At 48.7% G+C, this 26,251-nt stretch overlaps 1 protein-coding gene across 2 annotated transcripts in view; it reads left to right on the top strand.

Annotated features, from left to right (window-relative positions):
* DOCK8 (dedicator of cytokinesis 8) overlaps positions 1-24,558 on the top strand; it is a 255,396-nt gene extending 230,838 nt beyond the window's left edge. For both annotated transcript variants that reach the window (XM_062208372.1, XM_062208373.1), the window contains exons 44-48: positions 3,126-3,362; positions 6,452-6,595; positions 7,784-7,890; positions 22,872-23,042; positions 23,514-24,558. In XM_062208372.1, coding sequence (XP_062064356.1) covers positions 3,126-3,362; positions 6,452-6,595; positions 7,784-7,890; positions 22,872-23,042; positions 23,514-23,574 — 720 coding nt within the window. In that variant the 3' untranslated portion in view covers positions 23,575-24,558. The remainder of the gene's footprint in view (positions 1-3,125; positions 3,363-6,451; positions 6,596-7,783; positions 7,891-22,871; positions 23,043-23,513) is intronic.
* The last annotated feature ends 1,693 nt before the right edge of the window (positions 24,559-26,251 follow it).

Raw genomic sequence — 26,251 nt, 5'->3', positions numbered from 1 at the left:
GAGTCCAGTATCACTGGGGTCTCACTACATAGCATGACTGATTGACAGTGGCCTTGTGCTTGAACATAAACTTCAGCCCCTCTCCCCTCTCCAGAAATCAGACCAGCCCAAAGTCCCAACCCTCTACCTGATGAGAGTTTTCCGGCGACTACTTCTTAGAGCACTTGCTTATTTAGCACACGACAGATATAGATACAGATGCAGAGAGGCAGAGAGAAAATGCTTCCAACCTCTCACTTACCCACCAAATGCTCACAATGGCCAGGGAGCCAGGAGCTCAATATGAGTCTCCCACGTGGGTGACAGGGACCCAACCACTGGAGCCATCAGAGCTGCCTCCAAGAGTCCAGTTGCCAGGAAGCTGAAATCAGGAGACAGAGGCACTCGGAAGGGGGACTGTGGCCTCACCATTAACACCTGCCCCAGTCCCACTGTGAGTTACGTCATTAACATAACAAAGACATGCAGGGAATTCCAAGTTTTGGAAGCTGTGTGGGAGGACCCAGATTCTTTGTTGTAGTGCAGTGGGGGATACTGGCTGCTCCCCAGCACCTCAGGGGCCAGGGTGCTTAGGAATGAGCTTTCTGAGCTGCAAGTGCCAGGTGTTATTAAGGGCCAGGGGACTGAGGGCCAATCACCATCTGCCTGACCTGTAAAATGGAAGGTTCAAAACCCTGCCCTGCATCTGTCAGGATGTTATGAAGATGATGCACAGAGGGAGGAATTGGCCAAATACAAGGGTTTGTTTCTCTGTGCGTCTCCGGGCACCTGCTCATTTAGTACACATTCCCTCGCCTGGGCTTGAAAGCAGGAACCGTGGAAAGCATTGCACCAAGCTTCAGACAGCAGCGCGTGGCATCCTTGGAAGACAGGATGGCTGTGCCCACGGGGACCTGTGCACAGCGCAAGCTCTGCACCACTGCCCGAGCCTTCCCTCACACAGGCGCCTGGTCTCTCACTTTTAAAATCCCCGCAATGGGTTGGGAGAGCTGGGACTCCAGAATTACAGCCATATTTCATGATCACAAGCAGCAGTTGAGTCTGAGGTCAGTGGCCCCACCCGTTCACGTCAGTGGGTGGGTGTCCCTATGACTGTGCACCTTGCCATTTTTTCTAAAGAGGCCTTTTTCCTTAACGAGCGCCTGTCTTCACAGTATGTGTGTGTGTGGGTGAGGCGTGTGCAGTAAGCTTCACAGTTGTACTGCTTCCTTCTGTGTGCTTTGATAACACGTGTGAGCATCACCACAAGCAGGATACAGGAGACCTCCCTCATCCATAGTATCTCTGCCACGGTGGCACAGACATGGCTTGGGATGCCTGCACTGGGTTCAGCTTCCTGCTCTGCCCCCAATTCTGACCTCTTGCGAATGTACCTGGGAGGCAGCAGATGGTGACCCAAGTGCCTGGGTCCTGGCCGTCCAGGTGGGAGATTGAGTTCCTGGCTCCTGGCTTTGGCTGGGCCCAGCACCAGCTGTTGCAGGACTTTAGGGAATAACCCAAGAGGAGATATGTGTGTGTGTGTGTGTGTCTGTCTGTCTGTCTGTCTCTCTCTCTCTCTCTCTGTTTCTCTGCCTTGCAAAATAAAGAAATATTTCAATTGAAACACCAACAAAATATTTGCCCATATTCCTGTGTAGTTAATCTCTACTTTCGCCCTGTGGCAGTCACTGATCTGTGTCCTGTCTGTAGGTTTGCCTTTTCCAGCTTGTATGTAAACCAAATCCTGCAGTAAATGAATATAATCCTATACAGCCTTTTGAGTCTGGCGTCTTTCATGTGTCGAAATCTGTTTGGGATTCCCCTGTGTGGCAGAATTATTGCTGCACAGCATTCTTTGTGCAAGTGAACATCGTTGTTTGTCCTTTCCCTAGTTAAGGGACTTTTGGGTTCTTTCCAGTCTTTGTTCTGAATAATGTTTCTTTAGACACTTGTGGACAGCTTTTTGTGTCAGCACAAGTTTCTCTTGGGTACACATGTGGAGTGGGATTGCCAGATTATATGGGCAGTATAATTTAACTGTACCGGGAGACTTCAAAAAGTTTATGAAGATAGAATTAGAAGTTAGGAGTTCAGGGGCAGGTATTTGGTGCAGTAGATAAGATACCTCTTGGGATACCCATGTCCCATATTGACATAACTGGTGCCATTTTTTTTAAAAGATGTATTTATTTATTTGAAAGGCAGAGTTACAGAGAGACAAAGACAGGGCGGGGGGGGGGGGGGCTCTTCCATCTGCTAGTTCACTCCCCAGATGGCTGCAACCACCAGAGCTGCTCTGATCCAGAGCCAGGAGCCAGGAGCTTCTTCCTGGTCTCCCATGCAGGTGCAGGAGCCCACGCACTTGGACCATTCTCTGCTGCTTTCCCAGGCCATAGCAGAGAGCTGGATCGGAAGTGGAGCAGCTGGGACTAGAACTGGTGCCAATATGGGATGCCAGTGTTACAGGTGGCGGCTTTACCAGCTACGCCACAGCGCCAGCCCCCTGGCTCCACTTCTGTTTCCAGCTTCTCTGCTGCACACCAGAGGTGATGGCTCAAGTATTTAGGTCCCTGTGACCCACATAAGAGAGTTGGGTTTAATTCTGGGCTCTTAGCTTCAGCCTGGCACCACCCTAGCAGCTGTAGACATTTGATGAGTATACTAGTAGATAAAAGATAACTGTCTGTCTCTGTCTCTGTTACTCTGCCTTTCAAATAAATGAAAATGAACAGAGATTGGCATTGTGGCATTGCAGATAAGACGGCCTACTGCAATGCTGGCATCCCATATGGCACCACAACATCCCATATGGCACCACAGCATCCCATATGACGCTAGCTTGAGTCCTGTCTGCTCCAGTTCTGATGCAGCTGCCTGCTGGTGGCCTGGGAATGCAGTAGAGAATGGCCCAGGTGCTTGGATCCTTGTCACCCAAGTGGGAGACGCAGGTGAAGCTCCTGACTTCTGGCTTCAGCCTAGCTCAGCCTTGGATATTGTGTCCACTTGGGTAGTGGACCAATGAATGGAAGATCTGTCTCTCTCTCTCTGCCTCTCCCTCTCTGTAACTATGACTTTCAAATAAATACGTCCAGTGCTGCTGAAATTCCAGGGAAGCTCATCCTCTCCCCGCTTTGCCTCCCCGTCAGGCCTACATACAGATCACCTTTGTGGAGCCCTACTTCGACGAGTATGAGATGAAAGACAGGGTCACCCACTTTGAGAAGAACTTCAACCTGCGGCGGTTCATGTTCACCACCCCCTTCACGCTGGAGGGCCGTCCCCGGGGAGAGCTGCATGAGCAGTACAGGAGGAACACGGTGCTGACCACCACGCACGCCTTCCCCTACGTCAAGACCCGCATCCGCGTGGCCCACAAGGAGGAGGTAACAGCGCCCCCAGAGTGTGACCCAGAAGGTGACACAGCCCTGCACCTCCTGGTGGCAGACAACACACCCAAATTATTATTATGGTGGCTAGGCCTTGCTCTCAGGGGGCCAGGGGATCCCAGGCAGGCAGCTACATGTCATATTGTAGAGCACTTTTTTCTTTAATTTTCTTTACTTATTTATTTACTCACTTATTTCAGAGGCGGACACCCAGGCATACAGAAACCTCCTATCTGCTGGCTCATTCTTCAGATGCCCACGACAGCCAGGGCTGGGCTGGGGCCATTGTCAGGAACCTGGAATTCAGTGCAGGTCTCCCACATGGATGTTAGGGACCCAGCTACTTGAGGTGTCATCCACTGCCTCCCAGGGTGCACCACAGCATGAAGCTGGATCAGGTCTCTGATATGGGATGCACGTATCCCAAGCAGGGACTTAACCACTATGCCCAACACCTGCTGGTCACACTTTTTTTTTTTTTTTTTACTAATTTGGGCTCAGGCGATATGGCCTCACAGGTTAAACAACTGCTTGGGATGCCTCCATCCCATGTTAGAGTGCCTAGGATTGAGTCCCACCTCCATTTCCTATCCAGCTTCCTGCTCACGTACCTGGGGGACAGCAGGTAATTGCTCAAGTACTTGGATTCCCGCCTCCCACATGGGAGATCAGAATGGAGTTGCTTCTTCCTGGCTTTGCCCTGGCTCAACAACACTGGCTATTGCAGCCATGTGGAAAGTGAACCAGCAGATAGAAGCTATCTCTGTGTCTCTCCTCCTCTCTGTCATTCTGTCTTTCAAATAAATACATAAATATCATAAAAATTTGCATCTGTACTGGACATGTATAGACGTTTTACCTTGTCTTTATTCCCTAAACAATACAGTATCACAAGTATTTCTATAGCATTTATATTGCATTAGATATTATAAATAGTTTAGAGAGGATTGAAGTATATAAGAGAAAGTATGTAGGTTATATGCAAATACCATGCCATTTTATGTAAGGGTATGGAGCATTCACATGTTGGTATCTATGGAGGGTCCCCACAGATGCTAAGGGATAGCTGTATTAAAAAGTTCATAGGTGATTCAAGCATGGTTGTGTGCTTAGAGTTAAGACCAGTCTTGTTAAGCCACAGTGTGCCATAGACAGGGATCACACAAGTTGGCTGACCTCCAGTCCCAGCTTCCTCCTGAGCTACTTGCCTTCAGTGTTTTTACTGCTGCATTGGCAGGAAAGACCTTTATATACAGTATGAGACTTTTAACCCGTCTTAATAGGACTGATCAGGAAAGTCTCTCAAATCAAAACATTGTTCAGAATTACATGTGCCATACTCATTTTATTTTCCTTTAAAATACACCCAAGTACATTTACGTGTCATCCTTTGTCTACAGAGCCACAGGTTTCTCTGTGATTATAGGATTATGATTATTATGATTATCACAATTCCACATTGTCTTGGTTGTATAAACCACACTCAGAGTGCGCTACCCATGATTTCAGTTTTGCTCTCTATAAAGCAGGAGAGCTTAGGATCCCTGTAAGCCACATGAGGACAGAAAGCTTCTGGGTTTTTATTATTCCCCTCCACCCCAGCCTTTTACAGCTGTCTTGTTCACACCTAATGACAGGAATTTTTATAACAACTCACTTTCATAGTATCTTGCCAAGCATTCAGCTTGGTTTTCATAAAAACAACTTTCTTTCCACACCCATAGTTCATCAGTTGCACATCATTTAATTAGATTAGATCATTAAAATAACAAATGTAGCAGGCAGAATCAAGTTGGCGAACAGACTCGTGGTGAACACACCCTTCACTGGGCAGGGTCAGGAGTAACTGAGCTGGCTGGAAGAGCACCTGCCAGCCAGCATTCAGGGAGGCAGCTGCACCGGGAGAGGACTTTAGAGGGGGCCCAGCAAGCCTGAAAGTGTGGACTCAGTCCCGAGGACATTGCTTTCGAAGGCATCTGCTGTATTTCCGACTGCAACACTGAGCCACTCCAGGCAGAGCACAGAAATAAATTCGTGCTCCTCAAAAGTGTTCTCGCAGCTTGTCTTGGGCACCTGTAGTTCCCTGAGGACCTCAGTGTGTTGTTGGTTCGCTGTGGCTGCCTAACAGAGTACCAAACTTGATTACCTTCAACCATGGAACAGTGCTAAGTCACGGTTCTAGAGCCTAGACCTCTAAGACCAAGGTACTGACAGGATTGGTTCCTTCTGAGAGTTAAGAGGGAAGGGGCTGTCCCAGACCTGCCACCCACCCCCGCGCCCTGCTCATGGTTTGTACATGGACATCTTCTCCCTGTGTCTTCACATCGCCTTCTCCCAAGGGCTTGTGTTGAATTAGGGTCCACCCTGATGAGATCAATTTCACTTGATCACCTCAGTGACGACCTGTCTCCAAATAACATCTCACTGTGAGGACTGGAGGTTAGGCCTTCAACATACGAATTGGAGGAGGACACAGTTCTACCCAAAACACTCCGCAGGGACCCTACCCTAAATGGCAGAACCGGGCAACCAGATGGCCTTTATGAGCATCCCAGTCACTAGGAATTCACCTTCAGAGTGGGTTGGAGAAGGCACAGAGGGTGCCAGAAACTTTGGCAAGCTTGATGGGGGGAACATCTTGAATTCTGTGCTTTCACAGTGTAAGTCAAGGGTCCCATTCAGTAACAGAGAAAAAACACCTAACAGTGCAAAAAGAGTATGGATTTTGATTGCAGACATAATTATGAGTCAATCATAACCTCCCTGCTTATTGCCTATGTCACTCTGTGGAACTCACCTCACCTTACAAATCCTCCTTTGACTATTAAATGCGAAGAGTATTTATTAAGGCTGTTTAATGGAGTAAATGCTAAATGCATGCAAAGTTTCTGGAATATGCTAAGTGCACAAGAAATGTTAGGCCTTTCCTTCTTCTTGGCCTGATCATATTATTTTAAATTGCACTGCTGATCTTTCCGTAGCTGCTGCTTCAAAGCCAGGTGCCCTGCTGTCCTGGCTCCAGATCTGTCCATGGCTTAGGAGCCCACACCATGACTTCCCTACATTTATGTCTTTTTCATCTTCAGTTTGTGCTGACCCCAATTGAAGTGGCCATTGAAGATATGAAGAAGAAGACCCTGCAGCTGGCGGTTGCCACTAACCAGGAGCCCCCTGATGCAAAGATGCTGCAGATGGTACTACAAGGCTCCGTGGGCGCGACCGTGAACCAGGTGAGCAAGCCAGCTGCTGGCAGCCCTCTGCTTCTTGGTACTGTCGTTACCGCGTCTGTGCGCTCCTCCTCTGGGGTCGAGACGGAGTCTGACCCACACACCAGCACACCGGCGTTCCTGAGCTGAGCCTGAGCACCTGGGAGAAGGCTTGGGGCAGGACTCTCCTTCCTGGAGCAGAAAGGGAGAGAAGAGATCCTAGAGAGAAGTGCACTGGGTTGAAGGAGTACCATTTTCTCAAAGGCCTCTCCACTTGGGACCACATCTGGCTTTGTGACCCAGATCTGGGGTCCTGTGGCACAGTGCTTAGTCCTGCTCAGCTTTAGGAAAGTCGTCAGAGGGCTTGAGACTAATCTAAGAGAGGGGAAAGGGCCCAGCTAATGGCCCAGTCACCAGGTGAACCACGCATGCAAGAGCCCTGCCAATCAGAAATGACCTGGGACCAGGCTCCCTGGGCCACTTCAGCCCAGATTGGATTCTCAGGCCTATTAGAATCCTAACTCCCAAGAACAGCCTGGAATTAAACCAGTCCGAGATGGAGGGCAGTTTTAGCCTCGTATCCTCTGCCCAGGGGCCCTCCTTCATTTCAGTTCCAGAGCCACTCTCGTCCTTACCTCCACACTCAAAACATCAGTGAGCATTGTGACTCTGTCCTCACCCAGCACAACTGGATTCCTCTGCAAAAATTCTGAGTCCACTGAGCATCGGGAAGCAAAATAGCAGAAAAGGGAAAATGACTGTTGTATGTCTGAGACCAGAGAAAGTTAGGAAGCTGTGTTTTTGTCAGTGCCAACCCTTTGATGGAAATGGAAGACATAGAAGCCCACCACCAAGGGCTGCAGGTGTACGATGGCCGTCTTGGAATCAGGCCAGCAGTAACATAAAAGGGTGCTGACTGCTAGGACTGTAACTGAATATGAATGACTGGGATCAAGGCAGTCCCCAAAGCCTATACCTTTGACATAGACGTATTACCTTTATGTGTGAAGGAAAAACTGTTAGTGACTGTATTTGAGAAAATACATTTGTGCTTGTGAGTGTTCTAGAACTCCAGACTTGACTTTTTGGTTTGGTCAAGCCAAATACAAAATTGACTGTTCAAACTAAGAAGCAGCCACTCCACAACATTTTCTTCCAAGTAATTTAATTTTCTTTCCAATATCAGTACTGTTTTTTTGCTTCTTCCATCAGGGACCTTTGGAAGTAGCCCAAGTGTTCTTGGCCGAAATTCCAGCTGACCCAAAACTCTATCGACATCACAACAAGTTGAGGTTATGCTTTAAGGAATTCATAATGCGGTAAGGAGGAAAAATGGTTGGGGATTTCAAAAAAGCAGTGGTTCTCAAAGTGTGGTGTGCAGACCAGCAGCCTCAGAAGCACCTGTGAACTTTCTAGAAAAAGATCTCAGGCACCACCCAGATCCACTGAATTAGCTATTCCTCGGGAGAGCCCAGCGATCTGCATTGTAATCAGCCTTCTTGGTGATTCTGACGCTGCTAAAGTTTGAGAACCCCTGCAACAGAGCAACACTACCTGTGCTACCCCTAAGTCCCTAGCATCTAAACCGTAAAGTGGTGTAGCGTCCGTCTCACATGTGCCATAATCATGTCACACAGCGGGTAACATCCTCATCCTTCTGTTACCAGAGAGGAAGTGCACACTCAGAGAAGGGAGGTGATTTTACTCAGATCACACAGTTAATAGCACAGCTGAGTTCAAGCCCACGTAACTAGCCCACACTTCCTTCAGTGTGCTGATGCATTGGAGTTTCATAAGTTCTTGACATTGGTCACCTTTGTCATTTCCCAAATCATAACAATAACTTACTTTTAGAAACTTAAAAACAGACATTGCCTTAAATTAAGAGACAGAAGCAAGATTCTAAAACTGGGCTTTTTCAAGGTATCAGTTCTCTGTATGTGACAAGGCTCCTCTCTGCTCCTGAGTTCTGCGGTAGACCTGGCTCCTGGAGCAGACAGCTCAGCCTGGAAAGGAGGTAGGCCTTGGGAAACAAGAGGCCAAAAGTTAAAATTTGCCAGTGTGAGTGTTGTGATGCAGCCAGTTAAGCTGCCATTTAGGATGCCCACATCCAGTGGCTGGACGCCTGATTCAGGTCCTGGCCACCCATCCTGCTAGTGCACCTGGGAAGGCAGGGGATGCTCAATCAACTACCTGTGTCCCTGCCTCCTACCTGGGTAATAAAGTAATGGATGGAAGATATCTCTCTCTCTCTCTCTCTCTCTCTCTGCCTTTCAAATAAATCTCTTTTAAAATATTTGTTAGAATTTGGCTAATTCAGTGAAAACTCCCTGGGATGCTGGTGAGGTCAGCAAGGCTGGAGGTAGCTCCTTACAGGCTCTTGTGAGAGCTCCAGCCTCGTGCTCTGCAGCAAGGAGACTGGTCCTGCAGTGAAGCGCACTGCTTGGTAACAGGATGTGTGTGTGTGTGCGTGTGTGTGCACACTCATAAGAGTACTTCAGAAAGTTCCAGGAAAAATGAAATTCAAAGATAATGCATGTTTTTCATGAACCTTATGAAGGCCTCCCCCACACATGCGTATCCTGAAGATTGCATTTAATAATGTTTCAGCATTTGAGTTGCTTCCTGTATTTGACAGCAAATCCAACTTTACAAAACAGATCTTCCTCAACACCTAGTACTGTTTGTATAACAAGGCTAGAAAACTCTGTGAGAGATATTTTAGATCCATTTAGTTTTCATTTTTAATTAATTGTGGTTGAAGACCTCCAGAGTTGGCAGGGGTCCAGCCCTGGGGACCTCCGTGAGAATACCTGAGAAATGTCTCAGGATGTTGGCTGGGTGTTCCCGTGCTCTTGATGACAGGCCCTCTCTCCGCATGGATACCTGGTGGCACCATGCAGTATGCACTGAGGACTCTGGATAGTGTAGGACTGTAGCGATCAGAACACAGGAATCAGGAGTTCCAGGCTGGAGTGCCTAAGGGAAGCTTTGTGTTAACACCATTTAGCCCTCGCCTGCAATAGGCGGATGGAAGAAAGCGTAGTGGGGAGAGAGAGCCATTACTGGTGAACGGACCAACAAGAGCGCCAGACTCTGAGTCAGGAATGCCCAGGATGCACCTGGGCGCCGCTGAGTCCTGCCAAAGCAGCGTGTTCTCACCAGCAAGCCAGGACAAGAAGGGCTGGAAAGACGGTGCTGTTAGCAAATGGAGCTCAGAAGCCTATTAAAACAAGAGTTGAATTTTTAAAAGATTTATTTATTTGAAAGGCAGAGTAACAGAGAGACAGAGGGGTCTTCCATCTGCTGCTTTACTCCCCAGATAGCCACAGCAGTCAGGGCTGGGCCAGATCAAAGCCAGGAGCCTGCAATTCCATCCGAATCTCTCAACATAGGTGACAGGAGCCCAGACATTCAGGTCATCTGTGGCTGCCTTCCCAGGTTCATTGGCAGGGAGCTGGATTGGAAGCTGAGCAACCAGGACTCAAACCAGTGCTCCAGTATGGAATGCCTGCATTGCAAGTGGTGGTTTAACCTGCTGTGCCACAACGCTAGCTCCAAGAATTATTTTTTTTTAGTAGTTCATCCTACTTTCTTCTACTGGTTACTAATCTTGGAACCCAGTATCTCATGGATGTGATCCTCTGTGGCTCCACCTGGTTAAAATGTCCTCATCAAATCTCTGCTGAACATGCATCATTCCTAATTAGCTCCCATCCCCTGGGAAATTCCCTAGGAAGGGAGCCAGAGCTGAGTTAAAGGAGTCCCAGGCAAGAGATGCAGAAGGAAATGGCTTTTCTAGGGCCAGTCACAAGCTAGGCTTTCCAACACAATCCTCTCTTTCTCCTCAACTTGCCTGTAGAAAGCCTGGGTTTTCAAAATCAAGATCACCATTTAAAATGTCCTCCAACACTTCTCGCGGGAAACAAGGCTGCCGTGCTACCTTGGGCTACTGCAGTGTTCTTGGAATGCCACAGGACGACGAGTGCTCCCCACTCTGCCCTGTGCTCCCACCTCACCCAGGCTTCTCAGAACACAGGTTCAGGTTCAGCAGGTCAGGAGTGGGGCTTGAGACTGCATTTCTTTTCTTTTCTTTTTTTAATTAATTAATTTATTTGCGAGGCAGAGTTACAGAGCAGGAGAGAGACAGAGAGAAAGGTCTCCCATCCGCTGGTTCACTCCCCAGATGTCTGCAACAGCTAGAGCTGCACCAATCCGAAGCCAGGAGCTGAGCTGATCCAAAGCCAGAAGCCAGGAGTTTCTTCTGGGTCTCATGCATAGGTGCAGAGGCCCAAGTACTTGGGCCATCATCTTTCACTGCTTTCCCAGGCCATAAGAAGAGAGCTAGATTGGAAGTGGAGCTGCCAGGACGCGAAATGGTACCCATGTGGGATGCTGGTGCTGCAGGCAGAGGCTTAGCCTATGACACCACAGTTTCAGCGCCCTGAGACTGCATTGCTAACCAACTCCCTGGTGCTACTCTTGGTGCTGCCAGCTTGGACCGAAAGCTGTAGAGGTTTCCTTATGGTCTTCTGTCCACCTTTCTTTGCCCACCTTCCCCTGGATTGCCTCTCTCAGGCCTTGTCTAGCATCACTCTCATCCTCTGCCTTCCCTTTCTTCCCACCAAAAAGGTAAACGAGGGACCTAATGGTTAAGACACTGCATGGTTTTGCCTAGCAGTTAAGATGCCACTTGGGATGCCCACATCCCACCTTAGGGAGCCTGGTTCGAGTCCTGGTTTTGCTTTCACTTCCAGCTGCCTGCTAGCATGCATCTGAGGAGGCAGCAGGTAACGACTGAAATAATTGGCCTGGCCCAGCCATTGTGGACATTGGGGGAGTGAACCAGCAGATGGGAGCCGTCTCTGTCTGTCAAGCAAATAAAGGGGGAAAGAGAGAGAGAAAATGTGCTCCAAGTTCTATGCTTTGAACAGCTGTAGATGGCACTTCATTCACTTACTCAGCAAATGCTTACTGAGACTTTGTACCTGGCATGGCACCTCGATTCCCATGTGGAAAGATGAAGTCCCAACACACGCAGGGCATGGCTACAGGCAGGGCAATGCATGTGCTGCTCCGAGCCTCGTCTCTGTGTGTGAGCCGCGGTTGGCTTTCCCTCCACTTCATTTCAAAGAGATCTAAAGCAGTGGGTGCAGTGGTGGTGGTGGCTCCCCAGCTGTACACAGTTATTAAAACTCATCCACCTGGACAATTAAAATGGGCGAATGTTACCATCTGTACATCATAGCCTCCATCCAAGTAGCTGACATGGAAACCTTCCTTTTCCCCATGGCTTAATTGCTGCTCAGGTGCAATCAGGAAATTTGAATGAAGGGAGCACTGTGCTGCCAAGTTGTTTGCACTGGTGTGTCGTTTGCCTCCAGCCTGCTGTCAGCTGACAGAACTGATTCAAGTGTGGAAAGTGTTTGCGGCTCTCAGCGTTCTGCATTTGGAAGCTCTAGCTTCTCAGCAGCTGAGGTTAGAAAGGCCAGCTTCCCCTGTGACCCTAAGGGAGTCTTGCAATGCAGAGAGCTCACAGTGGAAACCTACACCTGCCAGGTCCTGGGCCACCAGTTCCCTCCTGGGCAGCTGTGTCGGAACCAGAGGCAGCCATACCAGCCAAAGCTGGGCTCATCCAGCCAGTCCTGCAACTTTTCACATCCTGGCCGCTTGAGACCTTGATCTGCCTCTGCCTCTTCCACAATAAGAAACAAGTGCCTTGTGGGGTTAATAGGGCAAGACACAGAGATCCAGTGTTCTCTCTCCCTCCTCCACTCCGTAAAGCACCCAGGCCATTTTTAGGCTCTGCAGTCTTTTAAAGTTTTTTTTTTTTTCCTTCTTAAGAAGACAAAGCAATTCCAGACAGGTTTTATATTAAAGATAGCAGGACACAGGGCACCAGTGACAGAGCGCCTTTAGGGCAAGGCATTTCACATGCACCCTGGGTTCTGCTGTGTGTAGGCGGTCAGGGACTTGGGAAGAAAGTGTTGAATGGCAGTGGCATTTTGTTTGTAATTCTTATTTATTTATTTGAGAGGCAGAAAAACAAGGAAAGAGAGACACAGGGAAAGAGAGCTCTCACCTGCTGGCTCACTCCCCATTTGTCTGTCATGGCCAGGACTGGATTACAGCCACAGCCAGGATACAGGAGCTCAATCCAGGCCTTCCATGTGGGTGACAGGAACATGGTTACTTGAACCATCACCTGCTGCCTCCCAGGGTCTGCACTGGCAGGAAGCTGCATTCAGGAGCCAGAGCTTGGACTCAAACCTAGGTGTTCTGGTGCGGGGTGCAGGCATCTGAACCGCTAGGTTAAACGCCTACTCCCAGGAGTGTTTTTATATTGCAGTTGGGGTCTGTGACGAGGAAGGAAAGGAAGTTTACCTGAGTGACCAAAGGAAATCCAAATGAGTATGTGGTGGGTGGAGACAGAAGCAGCATGTGGAAGAGAGCTGAACATTCGCTAGGAAAGCATGCTTTCAATACCATGAGACTTGGCTCAGAAGGCGGCCAAGAGTGGGGACGTGTGAATGACCTGTGTCGATCTCCCAGTGTCAGACACCTGTATTAGTGGGCCGCAGGTGTCAGAAGGAAGAATGAGAGCCAAATGGCAGAGGCAGGATTTAAACTGGGCGTGGAGGCAGCTTTCCACTGGGACAGGCTGTCCTTGACGTCTGGGGACTGGGAGGAAGGAACGGAAGGGGGCTCGGCCACAAAAAGCCACCGAGATGCACCCCGTGCAGGGGGCTATGCTGTGGGGAGAGGCCAGATACTCTGTAGGTGCCCTGAGCCCAGATAACCCTTCTTTACCTTAAAGGGGCTGGATGACCTGTTCCCCCAGCCAGGAAGGACAGTGCAGCCACTCCCTCAGCTTCCCTGTCAGATTCTCCCCGAGGCTCCCCTTAGGGCTGTGTCTTTTCACAGATCTCCTGAGAGGAGATCTGCTAGCAGGAGGAATCTGAGAAAAACAGAATGCTCCAGCCTGGGACCCGAGAGAGTTCGAGGGTGCCTGCGTTCTAGCTGGAAACGGCGGTGTCTTTCCCAGGCGGCACATGAGGGTGCTTCAGAAAGCTCATGGAAAATGGAGTTGAGATAATCTGCCTTAGGTGCAGAAAAAAAATTGGAATCCATGCACACAAGACTCTTCAAAGTGTTCATTGGAAAGTGCATATTATTTAGAAACCGTGTCTGGTTTTCAAAAATTTTTTGCACCAAAATAAACATTTCTCTTAATTTCATTTTTCCACGGACTTTTTTCTAGTTTGCTTTTGTTTATTTAAGCTTTTGTGTATTTATTATTTGAAATGCAGAGGGAGAGAGAGGAGAGGGAGGGGAGAAGGGAGAGGGAGAGGGAGAAGCAGAGAGAGAGGGAGGGAGAGAGAGAGAGAAAAAGAGAAAGAGAGAGAGAGCTTCTATCTGCTGGTTCAATCCCCTAAAGGCCCTGAACAGCTAGGGCAGGCCAGGAGCTGGAGCTCAGCCAGGCTCTCCCATGTGGATTGCATGGACCCAAGTACTTGAGCCATCACCTGCTCTCCCCCAAGATACATTAACCGGAAGCTGGAGTTAGGAGCAGAGCCAGGATGTGAACCAAGCACTCTAATATGGGATGCAGGCTTTGTAAGCAGCATCTTTTTTTTTTTCTTTTTAAAGACTTATTTTATTTGAAAGAATTACAGAGAAAGGAAGAGAGAGGCTTTCCATTCGCTGTTTTGTTCACTCTCTAAATGGCCACAACCACCTGAGGCTGGGTCAGGCTGAAGCCAGGAGCCAGGAGCTTCATCTGGATCTCCCACATGGGTGGTAGGGAGCCAGGTACCTGCGCCATCTTCCCCTGCTTTCCCAGGCACATTAGCAGAGCTGCATTGGAAGTGGCAACTGGGACTTGAACCAGTGCTCATACAGGATGCAGCAATGGAGGCAGAGGTTTAACTCACTCTGCCACAACACTGGCCCTTCAGGCAGCCTCTTAACCATCAGGCCAGACCCTATTTCTCCATGAACTTTCTGATATACCTTGGTATGTGGTATTGGGGTTCAGAGATGGGCACTTGAACCAAAATGCCTGGTTCAAATACTCAGTCTGCCTTCACTGGCTGAGTCGCCTCGGAAGAGTTACCTATCCTTAGTCTCCCCAAATGGAAAATGGGAATCCCAGTATTAACTACAGCTTGGGGTTAAGGTCAAGACAAAATGAGTTACTATATAGATCTTAGAGAAGGACTCTGTACATACGAGGGGGTGTGTACCTTATGCAGTGGGGTGAACATGGAACTGCCCAGTTAGAAACAGAGACTTAGCCTGCCTTAGGAGAGAATGTCTGCCTCGATAAAGCTTGTGCCATCAGACACAGAGGGGCTGATGGGACCCTGGCCTGGAAGCAGAGAATCCCGGCTTTGTGTCCGGCTCTGTTGTCCCCACAGGGCTGTGACTCCTGGGCGCTTCCACTGTTTACCTCTCAGTTTCATCAACTATGAAATAAAGGAACTGGACAATGAAGTCATTAAGGTCCAGCCTTGTCATATTGTATACATACTGTACCCAGTCTGAGCTCATGCTGGATAATAACAGTAACAGCAATAAACAGTCTGGATTTGACCTGTGGGCCAGCACCGTCCTGTGCGTTTTATGTGTTTAAACCGATTAGGTTTTGCATGAATTTAGGAAGCAGGCTGTCATTGCCTTCCTGTCCCAGGTGAAGACGCAAAGGCAGAGAGAGGCTGAGGGACTTGCTGAATATTGCAAAGCCAGCAAGCAGCAAAGCAGGAATCAGAGTCGCACACACACACTCTGGCTCAGTCAGTTCTCTTTTTTTTTTAGATTTATTTTATTTATTTGAAAGACAGAGTTACAGAGAGAGGTCTTCCATCCACTGGTTCACTCCCCCAGATGGCCGCAATGGCTGTAGCTGTGCCGATCCAAAGCCAGGAGCCAGGTGCTTCTTCCGGGTCTCCCACGTGGGTGCAGGGGCCCAAGGACTTGGGCCATCTTGTTCAGTCAGTCCTCTTAACTACTGTGCTGCGCTGTCCTGTTTGCTCTAGGAACTGTATTAAGTTGCTAGCAACAGAGAATAGAAGCCAAAGTAGCTTAACTAAGAAACATTTTTTATCACAGAGGTAGTCACCATAGACTGATGGCATCACAAAGTCATGAGAGTCCCTAGCTCTTCCCTTTCTTTGGCTCTGCCATCCTGATTATAGTACACCCACTCTCATGATCACAGTATGACTGCTGGGACTCCAGCCATCATGACCACAGCCTAGACTAGTGTTGGGAGTAGAGGTGAGGAAAGAATAAAAGGACATGTCCAGTTAAAGACTTTTCCCAGTGACTTCATCTCCTAGCTCATCAGCCATTCCTACCTTCAAGGGTGGCTAGAAAATGCAATTTTCCATGTGGGCACACTGTCGGGAGCTCCATTACCAAGAGAGAAAGAAAGTGGGTATCCAGGACACAAACAGCGAGGTTTTGTCACCGAGAGGTACTGTGGAGTAGGATGTGGAAGGAGCATCCCAGGGGAGGAGGGTCTAGGGATGCATGACCACCCTCCCTGTGAGATACACGTAACTCTTTACACAGAAATTACTCTCAGCGAGAGACAGCAGCCACCAGGGCAGGCACAGCTTCCTGAGTCTGGTTTCTGGGGGACTCTGACTGCTGGGGAACTGGAGGCACACAGGGTGTGAGGAAATGGGACTTTTCAACAAAGGGGGTAGCAGGGGGAGTGAGAGTCATGGGGGCTTGCTCGTCCTGGGGAGGGCAGCGCACGCAGGTGCCTGGGTGCCTGAGGAAAATGGGAGAGAAAGCGCTGTTTAGAACGCTTATCTCCCTGGAGCCCTCCGATCCTGTACACACTGCCCAGGAGCCACCTTCAGCACGTGGCCTTGTTTATGATTTTAAATGGACATAGTAGAAGGCATTTTAATAAAGGAATCTAGAGAATAAAGTCAAGATGGCAGAAAAAAAGGAAATACATAAAATATATGTAAAAGAATTTCATAAATTATAAAAATTGTTGAAATGTGAAGCAATATGATTACCATAAAATCGAGTATGTTTCTATCTAAGCTACTAATACATTTGTCTTTGTAAAATGCTGTTTATCTATTGCTGTGTAAGAAACTACCTTGTAATTCAGTGGCTTTAAACAACATGTAATTGTTGGGCACTGGTTCTGGGAGTTGGCTGGGCTGGGCGAGGTGGCTCTCCTTGGAGTCTCACTCCCTGCACTTGGGCAGTGGCTGGGGCTTGAGTCACCCGGAGGCTTCGTCACTCCCATGAGTGCCTCTCGGGTCTGGGCTGAGAAGTCTCCAGCAGCAGGGTCTCCTCCCACTCCGACTCTCTCCCCGCGTGGTCTCTCCTGCCTGGCAGCTTCTGGATAAGCAGATTTTCCAGAGAGCAGCTGGAGAGACAGAAGCCATACTGCCTCTCATGACGCAGCCACACGGCGTCCCTTTCAGCACACCCGTTCACTGGGGAGCCACAGAGGACCACCCACCTCTCTTAGGGGGTTTGCCTGAGGTTCTGCGAAGGCACACTCTGTGGGCATTTTTAAAAATGCAACCTGCCACACTCCAAAAGTGTGACTCCGTCTTACAATTACAGCACCTCATTTAATTCTCCCACGTTGCAGATGAGAAAAGTGAGGATCTCAATGCTTAAGTCGTGATGCTAGTGGGCATCAGTGGCCTTGAATCCTACTTCTGTCTATTCTGTCTGCATATAAAGTATTCAGGCCAGTCCAGGCCTGGCTAAGCAATCAGTCTGTTAGCTAGCTGCTCCTGCTCCTGCAGGCAATGCCTTCCCAGAGCTTAGCTGATCCTGCTGACTGTGGTGGGCAGACTCGGTGTCCCCACAGCAGCCGCACCTGCTGCGAACCTTGTCCTTCCTCTTTTTGGTAATAGAGAATCACAAACCTGGGCCTTGGAGTCATCCTGAAACTGATTTTTTAAAATTTGTATTGGTTTTATTCATTTGAGCAGTAGAAAGAGGCAGAGAAATCCTCTTCTCTTTGGGTTACTCCACAAATTCCTGCACCAGCTAGAGGCTGGGCCAAGCTAAAGCTAAGAGATCCCAGGTCTCCCATGTGTGCAGCAGGAACCCTTTTATTGTACGCATGGTGGTAGCTATCACTGCGAGTTACGAAGCAAGAAGAGATGGAAAAGCAGTGATGGACTTGTCTCGGGAGCCTAGGTACCTCCCGTTCCCAGTCTTCCCTGAAGCCTTAGGTCTATAACCTTACTGTTTTTGCTTCAGTCAATCTCAAACTTAAGAGCCACACTAGGGGCCAGCGCTGTGGCACAGTGAGTTGAGCCACCATCTATAGCCATGGCATCCCATATGGGTGCTGGTTCAAGTCCCAGCTGCTCCAGTTCTGATGCAGCTCCTTGTTAGTGGGCGTGGGAAAGCAGTGGAAGTGCTTGGGCCCCTGCACCCACATGGAAGAAGCTCCTGGCTCCTGGCTTCAGATCGGCGCAGTTCTGGCCGTTGTGGCCAATTGGGGAGTGAACCACCGGATGGAAGACCTCTCTCTCCTGCCTCTCCTTTCTCTGTGTAACTCTGACTTTAAAATAAATAAATAAATCTTTAAAAAAAAAAAAAAGAAAGAAAAGAAAAAAGCTAGGGTAAAAATCCAATTGATGGAGTTCTTCTGGTGTCTGGGCTAGTTAAGTCAAGTTTTCCTGTAGCAGACTAATTACACAATGGAGCTGTGGTCCAGGGCTGTGCTTTTCCCTCACCCCAGGGCCACGCGCTGCCTCTTCATGGTGCCACTCTGAAAGCATGCTCAGTGTTAACGGGGAGGGCTTGGTATCAGTGTCGAGGCGTCTCCATACACAGATCTAGCCCTGCCCACCAGAATCTGCGTCATCTGAAGGATAATAGGATTATTACTAATTATGCCAGAGCAGCCATGTTACAACCACTATTTGGTCCCCCTTTTAAAAATATTTATCTGTCTATTTATTTGTGATAGAGAAAGAGAGGAGATCCCACCTGCTGGTTCATTCCCTAAATGGCAGCAACGACTTGGGCTGGGCCAGGACGAAACCAGGAGCCAGCAGCAAATGGGTTTTGCAAATGGGTGGCAGGAGCCCAAACACTTGAGCCAACATCCACTGCCTTCCCAGGAGCAGTTGCAGGCAGCTAGATCAGAAGCAGAGCACATGGCAACATGGGATGCTCACCATGCTGTGCCACAATGCTGGCTCCCATAATTTTTATCCCTTTGAGGCTGGTTCATTTTTAAGTTTCCTTGGTAACTTGGCCTGTTTTCTGTTGCTCTGACAAAATACCTGGGGCTGAGTACTTTATAAAGAAAAAGAAGTTTCTGTAGCTCACAGTTTGGGAGGCCAAAAGCCCAAGACTGGACAGTCCTCTCTGGTCAGCCTGGTGAGGGCCCCATGGTGGATGTTGTGACAAGGGCAGCACCTGGATGGTGAAGCATAAAACCAAAGACGAGACTTTATCACCCTTAAGTAACACGATTCTCTTGTTTGGTGTGTGCTCTCTACCACGTGGGACCGACCTTGAAAATAATGCATTTAGGCCGGCGCCGTGGCTCACTTGGCTAGTCCTCAGCCTGCGGCAACAGCATCCCATATGGGCACCGGGTTCTAGTCCCGGCTGCTCCTCTTCCAGTCCAGCTCTCTGCTGTGGCCCAGGAGGGCAGTGGAGGATGGCCTGAGTGCTTGGGCCCCAGCACCCGCATGGGAGACCAGGAGGAAGCACCTGACTGCTGGCTTCGGATCAGTGCAGCGCCCGCTGTAGCGGCCATTTGGGGGGTGAACCAACGGAAGGAAGACCTTTCTCTCTGTCTCTCTCTTTCTCTCACTAACTCTACCTGTCAAATAAGTAAGTAAATAAATAAAAAGAAAAAAGAAAAGAATGCATTTAAATGATCCACAAGTCACAAGGCCCCTGGGTGTATTCAGGAGTTTGTCTTGGTGCTGTGTGGTTTGCCATGATGGGGCCAGGTTCAGGTTTTTTCTTGTTTATCGGAGAGCTGTGCTCACTTCCAGCTCTGCCCCTTCCTCATCTCCCATCCCCACGGTGGTCTTGGTAGATGCGGGCTGGGCCTCTCCACTTAACATCTCCGTGTCTCTTCAGCATTTTTTTTTAGATATGTTTTTCTCTCTAAGGTGATTTCCTCAGATCTGTTATGTATTTCATTGTGTGTAGTCTCTTTAACCTGCTCATTGAGATTTTTCTCTTTATATTAGTGACTGCCTTTTTCTTTTTGGAAGTTCTATTTGCTGCTTTTCTTTAATGTACTCTTCTGTCATTTGAGAGGCAGAGAAACACACAGAAAGAGAGAAAGCTCTCCGATTCCCCAGTGCCAGGGCAAAGCCAGGTACCAGGAACACAATGCAGGTCTCGTTGGTGCGAGTCAAGCATCCAGCTGTCCGCTGCCTCTCAGGATCTGCATGGGCAGAGAGCTGGAGCCAGGAGCCAGAGCAGGGGACCAGACCCAGGCACTCCAGTTTGGAACATGGGCATCTTAGCCACCAGGCTAAATGCGTGCGCTGGCCCTTGTTTTTCTCTAATCATAGAGTTTAGCCTCTTATTGCCTCTCTATTTAACTTTTCTGTATCTCCAATTCTTTTTTTTTTTTTGAAGATTTATTTATTTCAAAGTCAGAGCTACAGAGAGGCAGAGGCAAAGAGAGAAAGAGAGTGAGAGAGAGGGAGGGAGGGAGGGAGAGAGGTCTTCCATTTGCTGGTTCACTCTTCAGATGGCTACAATGGCCAGAGCTTCGCCAATCCAAAGCCAGGAGTCAGGAGCTTCTTCCAGGGCTCCCACACGGGTGTAGGAGCCCAAGGAATTGGGTCATCTTGTACTGCTTTCCCAGGCCACAGAAGAGAGCTGGATTGGAAGTGGAGCAGCTGGGTCTCGAACCAGTGCCCATATGGGATGCTGACACTGCAGGCAGTGGTTTTACCTGCTATCCCACAGCGCCAGCCCCTGTATCTCCAATTCTTACCAAACTCATTCTTCTGCTCTTTATAGCTGTCGGTTCTCCCTCTTGGTGCCTGTTTCCTGGTATGGCCTTTTTCATTGTGTGATATTTCACTGTGAGCTCATCTTGGTGGGAGTCACTCTTGCTGTGGGTGGTCTGTGTGCCCCCGCTGACAGCTGCTCCAGCGCAGCTGTACGGTGGTGTCTCAGCCCCAGGTATTTCAGTAACCTTGGATTGGATTTTAAGTGAATGTCTTACCTTGGAGAGTATACAATAGAGGAATGTAAATGGGTAACTCATATTCACATGTGGTGCAAACTCAAGAATTTCCATTTCTCAAGGTGACTTTCTTTCCCTGTGCTTATAGAAAATTTCCATTCCACCTTTCTGAAGAGCTTACAGCATGTTTTTAACCCCCTTTTCACAGACAGGGTATCCTCTCAAGACTCTGAACTATGTGCAGGTGGCATATCTGGCGCCCCACTTGGCCATGGCCAAGACTGGATCACTCACTGATCCTGTTTGGGGTTTGAACCCTCTTGCACCAACCCCTGGGAGATTTGTATGCAGTCTTCAGTTCCTAGTGGCTGGTCCTAGTGGCAGCTGCCATGGCACCGGCTCCTGCTAGCACGCTGGCTTTGATTTTCTCTTCCTTTCTGACACCTGGGGTTTCCCTTTCTCTTTTGGCCATGTTTTCCCAGCACTTCCATATGTATGTGGCAGGAGGGGGCCGAGTAGCATCTGCAGCATCTGCCCTGTTGCCACACATCACAGTGAGTTTGTACAAGCACAGTAGGTACCGTTCTGCAATATGCTGGTCAGATATTTTGTTACTGCAACAAAATACCTGACATGGGCTACTTACCTTGGAAGTTCTCTGAGCTCACAGGTTTGGAGGCTGGAAATCTAAATGGAATGATAGGGACTCTCTCAAAGGCCCATTGTTCATGGCACGTATGGAGGAAGGATCACATGCAGAGCCAGCAAGCAGAGGGAGAGTGGGTGGGGCTTGCTCTCTTGGCTTTTATAACAATATTCCTGGGAGAACACAGTAGGTCATGTAAGAGGGGCTGGCATTGTAGCTCAGCAGGTTAAATCACTTCTTGCAGTGCCGGCATCTCATATCCAAGTGCCAGTTTGAGTCCTAGCTGCTCTGCTTCCAATCCAACATCCTGCTATTGTACCTAGGAAAGCAGCAGATGATGGTCCGAGTAATCGGATCCCTTTCAATCACATTGTTTTACAATGTTTTTTAAAAATATTTATTTATTTATTTGAAAGGTAGAATTACAGAGAGCCAGAGGTAGAGAGAGAGAGGTCTTCTATCCTCTGGTTTACTCCCCAAATGGCCTCAACAGCTGGAGCTGGGCTGATCTGAAGCCAGGAACCAGGAGCTTCCTCTAGGTCCCCGACACGAGTGCAGGGGCCCAAGCACCTGGGTCATCCTCCACTGCTCTCCCAAGGCCATAGAAGAGAGCTGGGTCACAATTAGAGCAGCCAGGACCCATATGGGATGCCAGCACTGCAGGTGGCAGCTTTACCTGCTACACCACACACCAGCCCCCCTTTCACTCACTTTGTAGACCCAGATGGGGTTCCTGTCTCCTGGCTTTGGACTGGCCCAGCCTTGACTATTGGGCACTTATGGAATGAGCCATCAGAAGAGATTCTCTCTCTGTCTCTCTCTCTGTCTCTCTCTCTGTCTCTCTGTTTCTCCCTCTCTCTGTCTCTCAAATAATTGAATAAGTCTTACAGTAAAATGCAAGTGGAACGTCAGAACTTCCTCCTGAGGCATGTCTCCAGTGAGCTAAGGACCTCTCACTCGGCCTTACTTCCTAAGGGTAGCACCAAGCCTGTAGCACAGGGGACTTTGAGAGACCCTGAACATGCAAACCATAGCTTGCAGTGATGAGTTTGAATCTTGGAGGTGTGGTGTTATCTTGGGAAGGGTCCTAGGATTCTGAATATCAGGGATGAATGGAGGTACATCCAACTTTCTAGGTCATTGGGGAAAATGGTTCATGCACGTGAAACTGCTTGCACAAGGCCTGGCACATTGCAAGACACAAGGTCTCCATTCTGGCTCCTTAGACATTAGTATACTGCCCTGGAGGGGACAGCTTTTCAAACACAGACACTTCTGGATGCTCCTACAGAGATTCTGACTCATAGAGGCCCAGGTGGGGCCTGCATTGGAAAAGCCCCACAGGTGGTCCCTACATGCTACCAAGTTGCACACACTGTTGGACATGCTCAAGAGGTATCAAAGGGTATCATGTCTAAGCCCTCCAACCTTGTTTGAAATGAAGGCTCCTTTTCTTCACCACCCTGATGTTTCCACCTCAGATGTGGTGAGGCCGTGGAGAAGAACAAGCGTCTCATCACGGCAGACCAGAGGGAGTATCAGCAGGAGCTCAAGAAGAACTACAACAAGCTGAGAGAGAACCTCAGGCCCATGATCGAGCGGAAAATCCCAGAGCTCTACAAGCCAATTTTCCGAGTTGAGAGTCAAAAGAGGTAAGAGCAGGGGAGAGGAGGCTTCCACAGTGTGCAAGGCCCGACAGATCGGGGCCTGCTCTGCTGCCTTGGGGAGCTGGGGCACCTCCGATGATGGCTGGAGCGGGACCGGGTGTCATGGCCACCGGGTGTGATCCCTTCGGCTTTCATCCTCCCAGGAACTTCCCCTTGACCTCTCGGAAGCCTTTGGCATCGGCCTTATGCCAGTGGTCATCCTAGGGCTGCACCTTAGTCTGAGCTGGTTTTTTCATTTGTTGGCCTTGGCTCCCAGACCCTCCCCTGGGTAACTTGGTTAAGCAATCCAGTGAGTTGCCTGGATTCACCTTTTCTGGGTGGTGATCCACCTGCAAAGGTTCATTGGTCTTTTTATGTGTGTGTTCTCTGTCTCTGTCTCTGTCTCTCTCTCTATCTCTCTCTCTCTCACACACACACACACACACACACTCATTCTCTCTCTTTTCTTAATTTCAGGGACTCTTTCCACAGATCAAGTTTCAGGAAATGTGAGACCCAGTTGTCACAGGGCAGCTAAGAAAAGCCATCTTCACTCGTGGAGACTGAGACCTTGAGACGCCTGAGAAGGACTTGCTGGTACTTAAAAAAAAAAAAAAAGACATTTGCCACCCCGGACTGAATGCACACTCCCTGACCAGCCTGTGTCCTGAAAGCTCTGGGATCCAAGGGACCATGGAATTACTCCCAAGTGAACTGTGACCAGATTGGGAACAGTATAGGGGGTTGGGGTGGGATGGGGTGGAGGATGGGTAATCAGGGGTGACCCTGTATTTATTAAAGTGTGGGGTGTTTTTATTCAGCATATTGTACAAAACAAGCAAAATTAACTTCTGCTCATGCAGTGACTTCCTCTGGCCTGTACTGGAATTTGCAGGATAAACTCAAATTGCCTGAGGAAAAACATGGAAGAGTTGTCCACTATCCTGTTCAGAGTGAACCTCACTCACCCTTTATGGGATGGGAGGGTGAGCTTGTAAGGGAGTAAATCATTTCCATGAGTCTGTGAGGGGGAGCCTTACTCAAAATTTGAAAATCATGGTGACTGGAAATTCAGGACTAGATGGTTTGTGAATGTATTCTCCATCGGGTCATGGTGGACTAATTGTTGTACAGTTATTTCTGCTGTATTGTTCCTGTTATGTTAATTTAAAATGCATTTATTTGAGGCACACACTCCAAGCACTGATTTAGGAGATACACGGTACTCGGGAAAGTCAGCCCAAAGCCTTGTGCACCGCATTCACTGCAGTGGGAACAGTAATGCAGAGCTCCGCTTGCTTGCTGACGCTCATTCTCCTTCCTTGATCTGCTCTCTGGGCCCACGCTTGTTTTGTTACAGGACGGTATCTCTGCTTCCATTTCAGGATGGAAGTGCTCTCACTCAGCACATCCGTCAGCTGCAAAACTTACTGAGTTTTGGCTTATTTTGACAATGTACCTAAGGAGAAAGATGAACAAAGTTATTGAGAATTAAATTATATATTTTAATATGATTAATGACCCTAATACTAAACATGTAGTAAGAACTACAAATAAAATGTTTCTTTTTGTAACTGTTTTTTGTTTGTGTATGTGTGCACATGTGTGTGTGTTGTGTTTTGAGAAGTCCAACTTTTGCAAAGCACTTCTAGGAAGACAGACTGGCTAATCCTGGCCTTGGTCAACAGTACCATCCAGGGTGGCAACCCTTAGTCACTGTTTAATCTTGGTGATCACAAAAAAGAATTCAGGTAAGATATTCCCAAACTTTTTTATACTATCAGCTGGGTACAAATTTATATTCTGAAAAAGGACTTTATTTTAAAAAAAAAATCAATGCTTGTTAGGTTAAGTGCTAATTTTTAATTTTTTTTTTTTTTTTTTTTGACAGAGTGGATTGTGAGAGAGAGAGACAGAGAGAAAGGTCTTCCTTTTTGCCATTGGTTCACCCTCCAATGGCCGCTGCGGCCCGTGCATCGCGCTGATCCAATGGCAGGAGCCAGGTGCTTCTCCTGGTATCCCATGCGGGTGCAGGGCCCAAGGACTTGGGCCATCCTCCACTGCCTTCCCCGGGCCATAGCAGAGAGCTGGCCTGGAAGAGGGGCAACCGGGATAGAATCCAGTGCCCAAACCGGGACTAGAACCTGGTGTGCCAGCGCCGCAAGGCAGAGGATTAGCCTGTTAAGTCACGGTGCCGGCCAGAATTCTTTCTAAAGAATCTTAAACAACAATTGTTTTTCTTTAACAAGTACACAATGACATATTAATTCCATATGGATTCAGCATGGTCTGTATGGGAGACACCAGGTGAGACTGAGGTAAAAAAAAAAAATCTTGTGCCTGCCCTCCAAAGTCTCTCAGTGTAGCGGGGAGGGTCCTACACACTGGTAGACAGCCACAGCATAAAACAGGACAGCGGAGGCTCCAGGAGGTCACCTCCTCTGACATGGCAATCATTTCAACACCCAACACCTATTCTCTTCAGCCTTCCTACGGAAGAGTTGGCTGTTAAATTATGCAGGGCCAGCTTGTAACTCTAAGAGCCCTGGGATATTCCTGGGTAAATGTCCAGGGTGCAGTCATTACCGTCACATCAGGAAAGTGAGACATGAAAATATCCTTTAGACCCGACTGGACTTGCCACACCACATGGTCTCCTACACTCTGTAGTTCTGTTAAGAGGTGTTCCATGGCAATAGAGATCTTCCAAAAAAATGGACTTTTAGAGCTGTCACTGGTCACGGTGGCTGCAAGTATGTTTTCAAAGTCAGGAAACCGGCCGGCGCCGCAGCTCACTAGGCTAATCCTCCGCCTTGTGGTGCCGGCACACAGGGTTCTAGTCCCGGTCAGGGCGCCGGATTCTATCCCGGTTGCCCCTCTTCCAGGCCAGCTCTCTGATGTGGCCAGGGAGTGCAGTGGAGGATGGCCCAAGTGCTTGGGCCCTGCACTCCATGGGAGACCAGGAGAAGCACCTGGCTCCTGCCATCGGATCAGCGCGGTGCGCCGGCCGCAGCGGCCATTGGAGGGTGAACCAACGGCAAAAAGGAAGACCTTTCTCTCTCTCTCTCTCACTGTCCACTCTGCCTGTCAAAAAAAAAAAAAAAAGGAAATCTCGGTCTTGCCTTGAATGCATTTTTAAATGCTTGTATCTCAAATGTAAAGCTGCTTTTGATTGTGTATTGTTTTCAAAAGCTGAACAACACAACAAATCTTGA

The sequence above is a fragment of the Lepus europaeus genome, chromosome 12, assembly GCF_033115175.1.
Source record: "Lepus europaeus isolate LE1 chromosome 12, mLepTim1.pri, whole genome shotgun sequence".
Taxonomy (NCBI): Eukaryota; Metazoa; Chordata; class Mammalia; order Lagomorpha; family Leporidae; genus Lepus; species Lepus europaeus.
The sequence above is the reverse complement of the archived record's forward strand: the minus strand, read 5'-3'. Positions and strand labels throughout refer to the sequence as shown.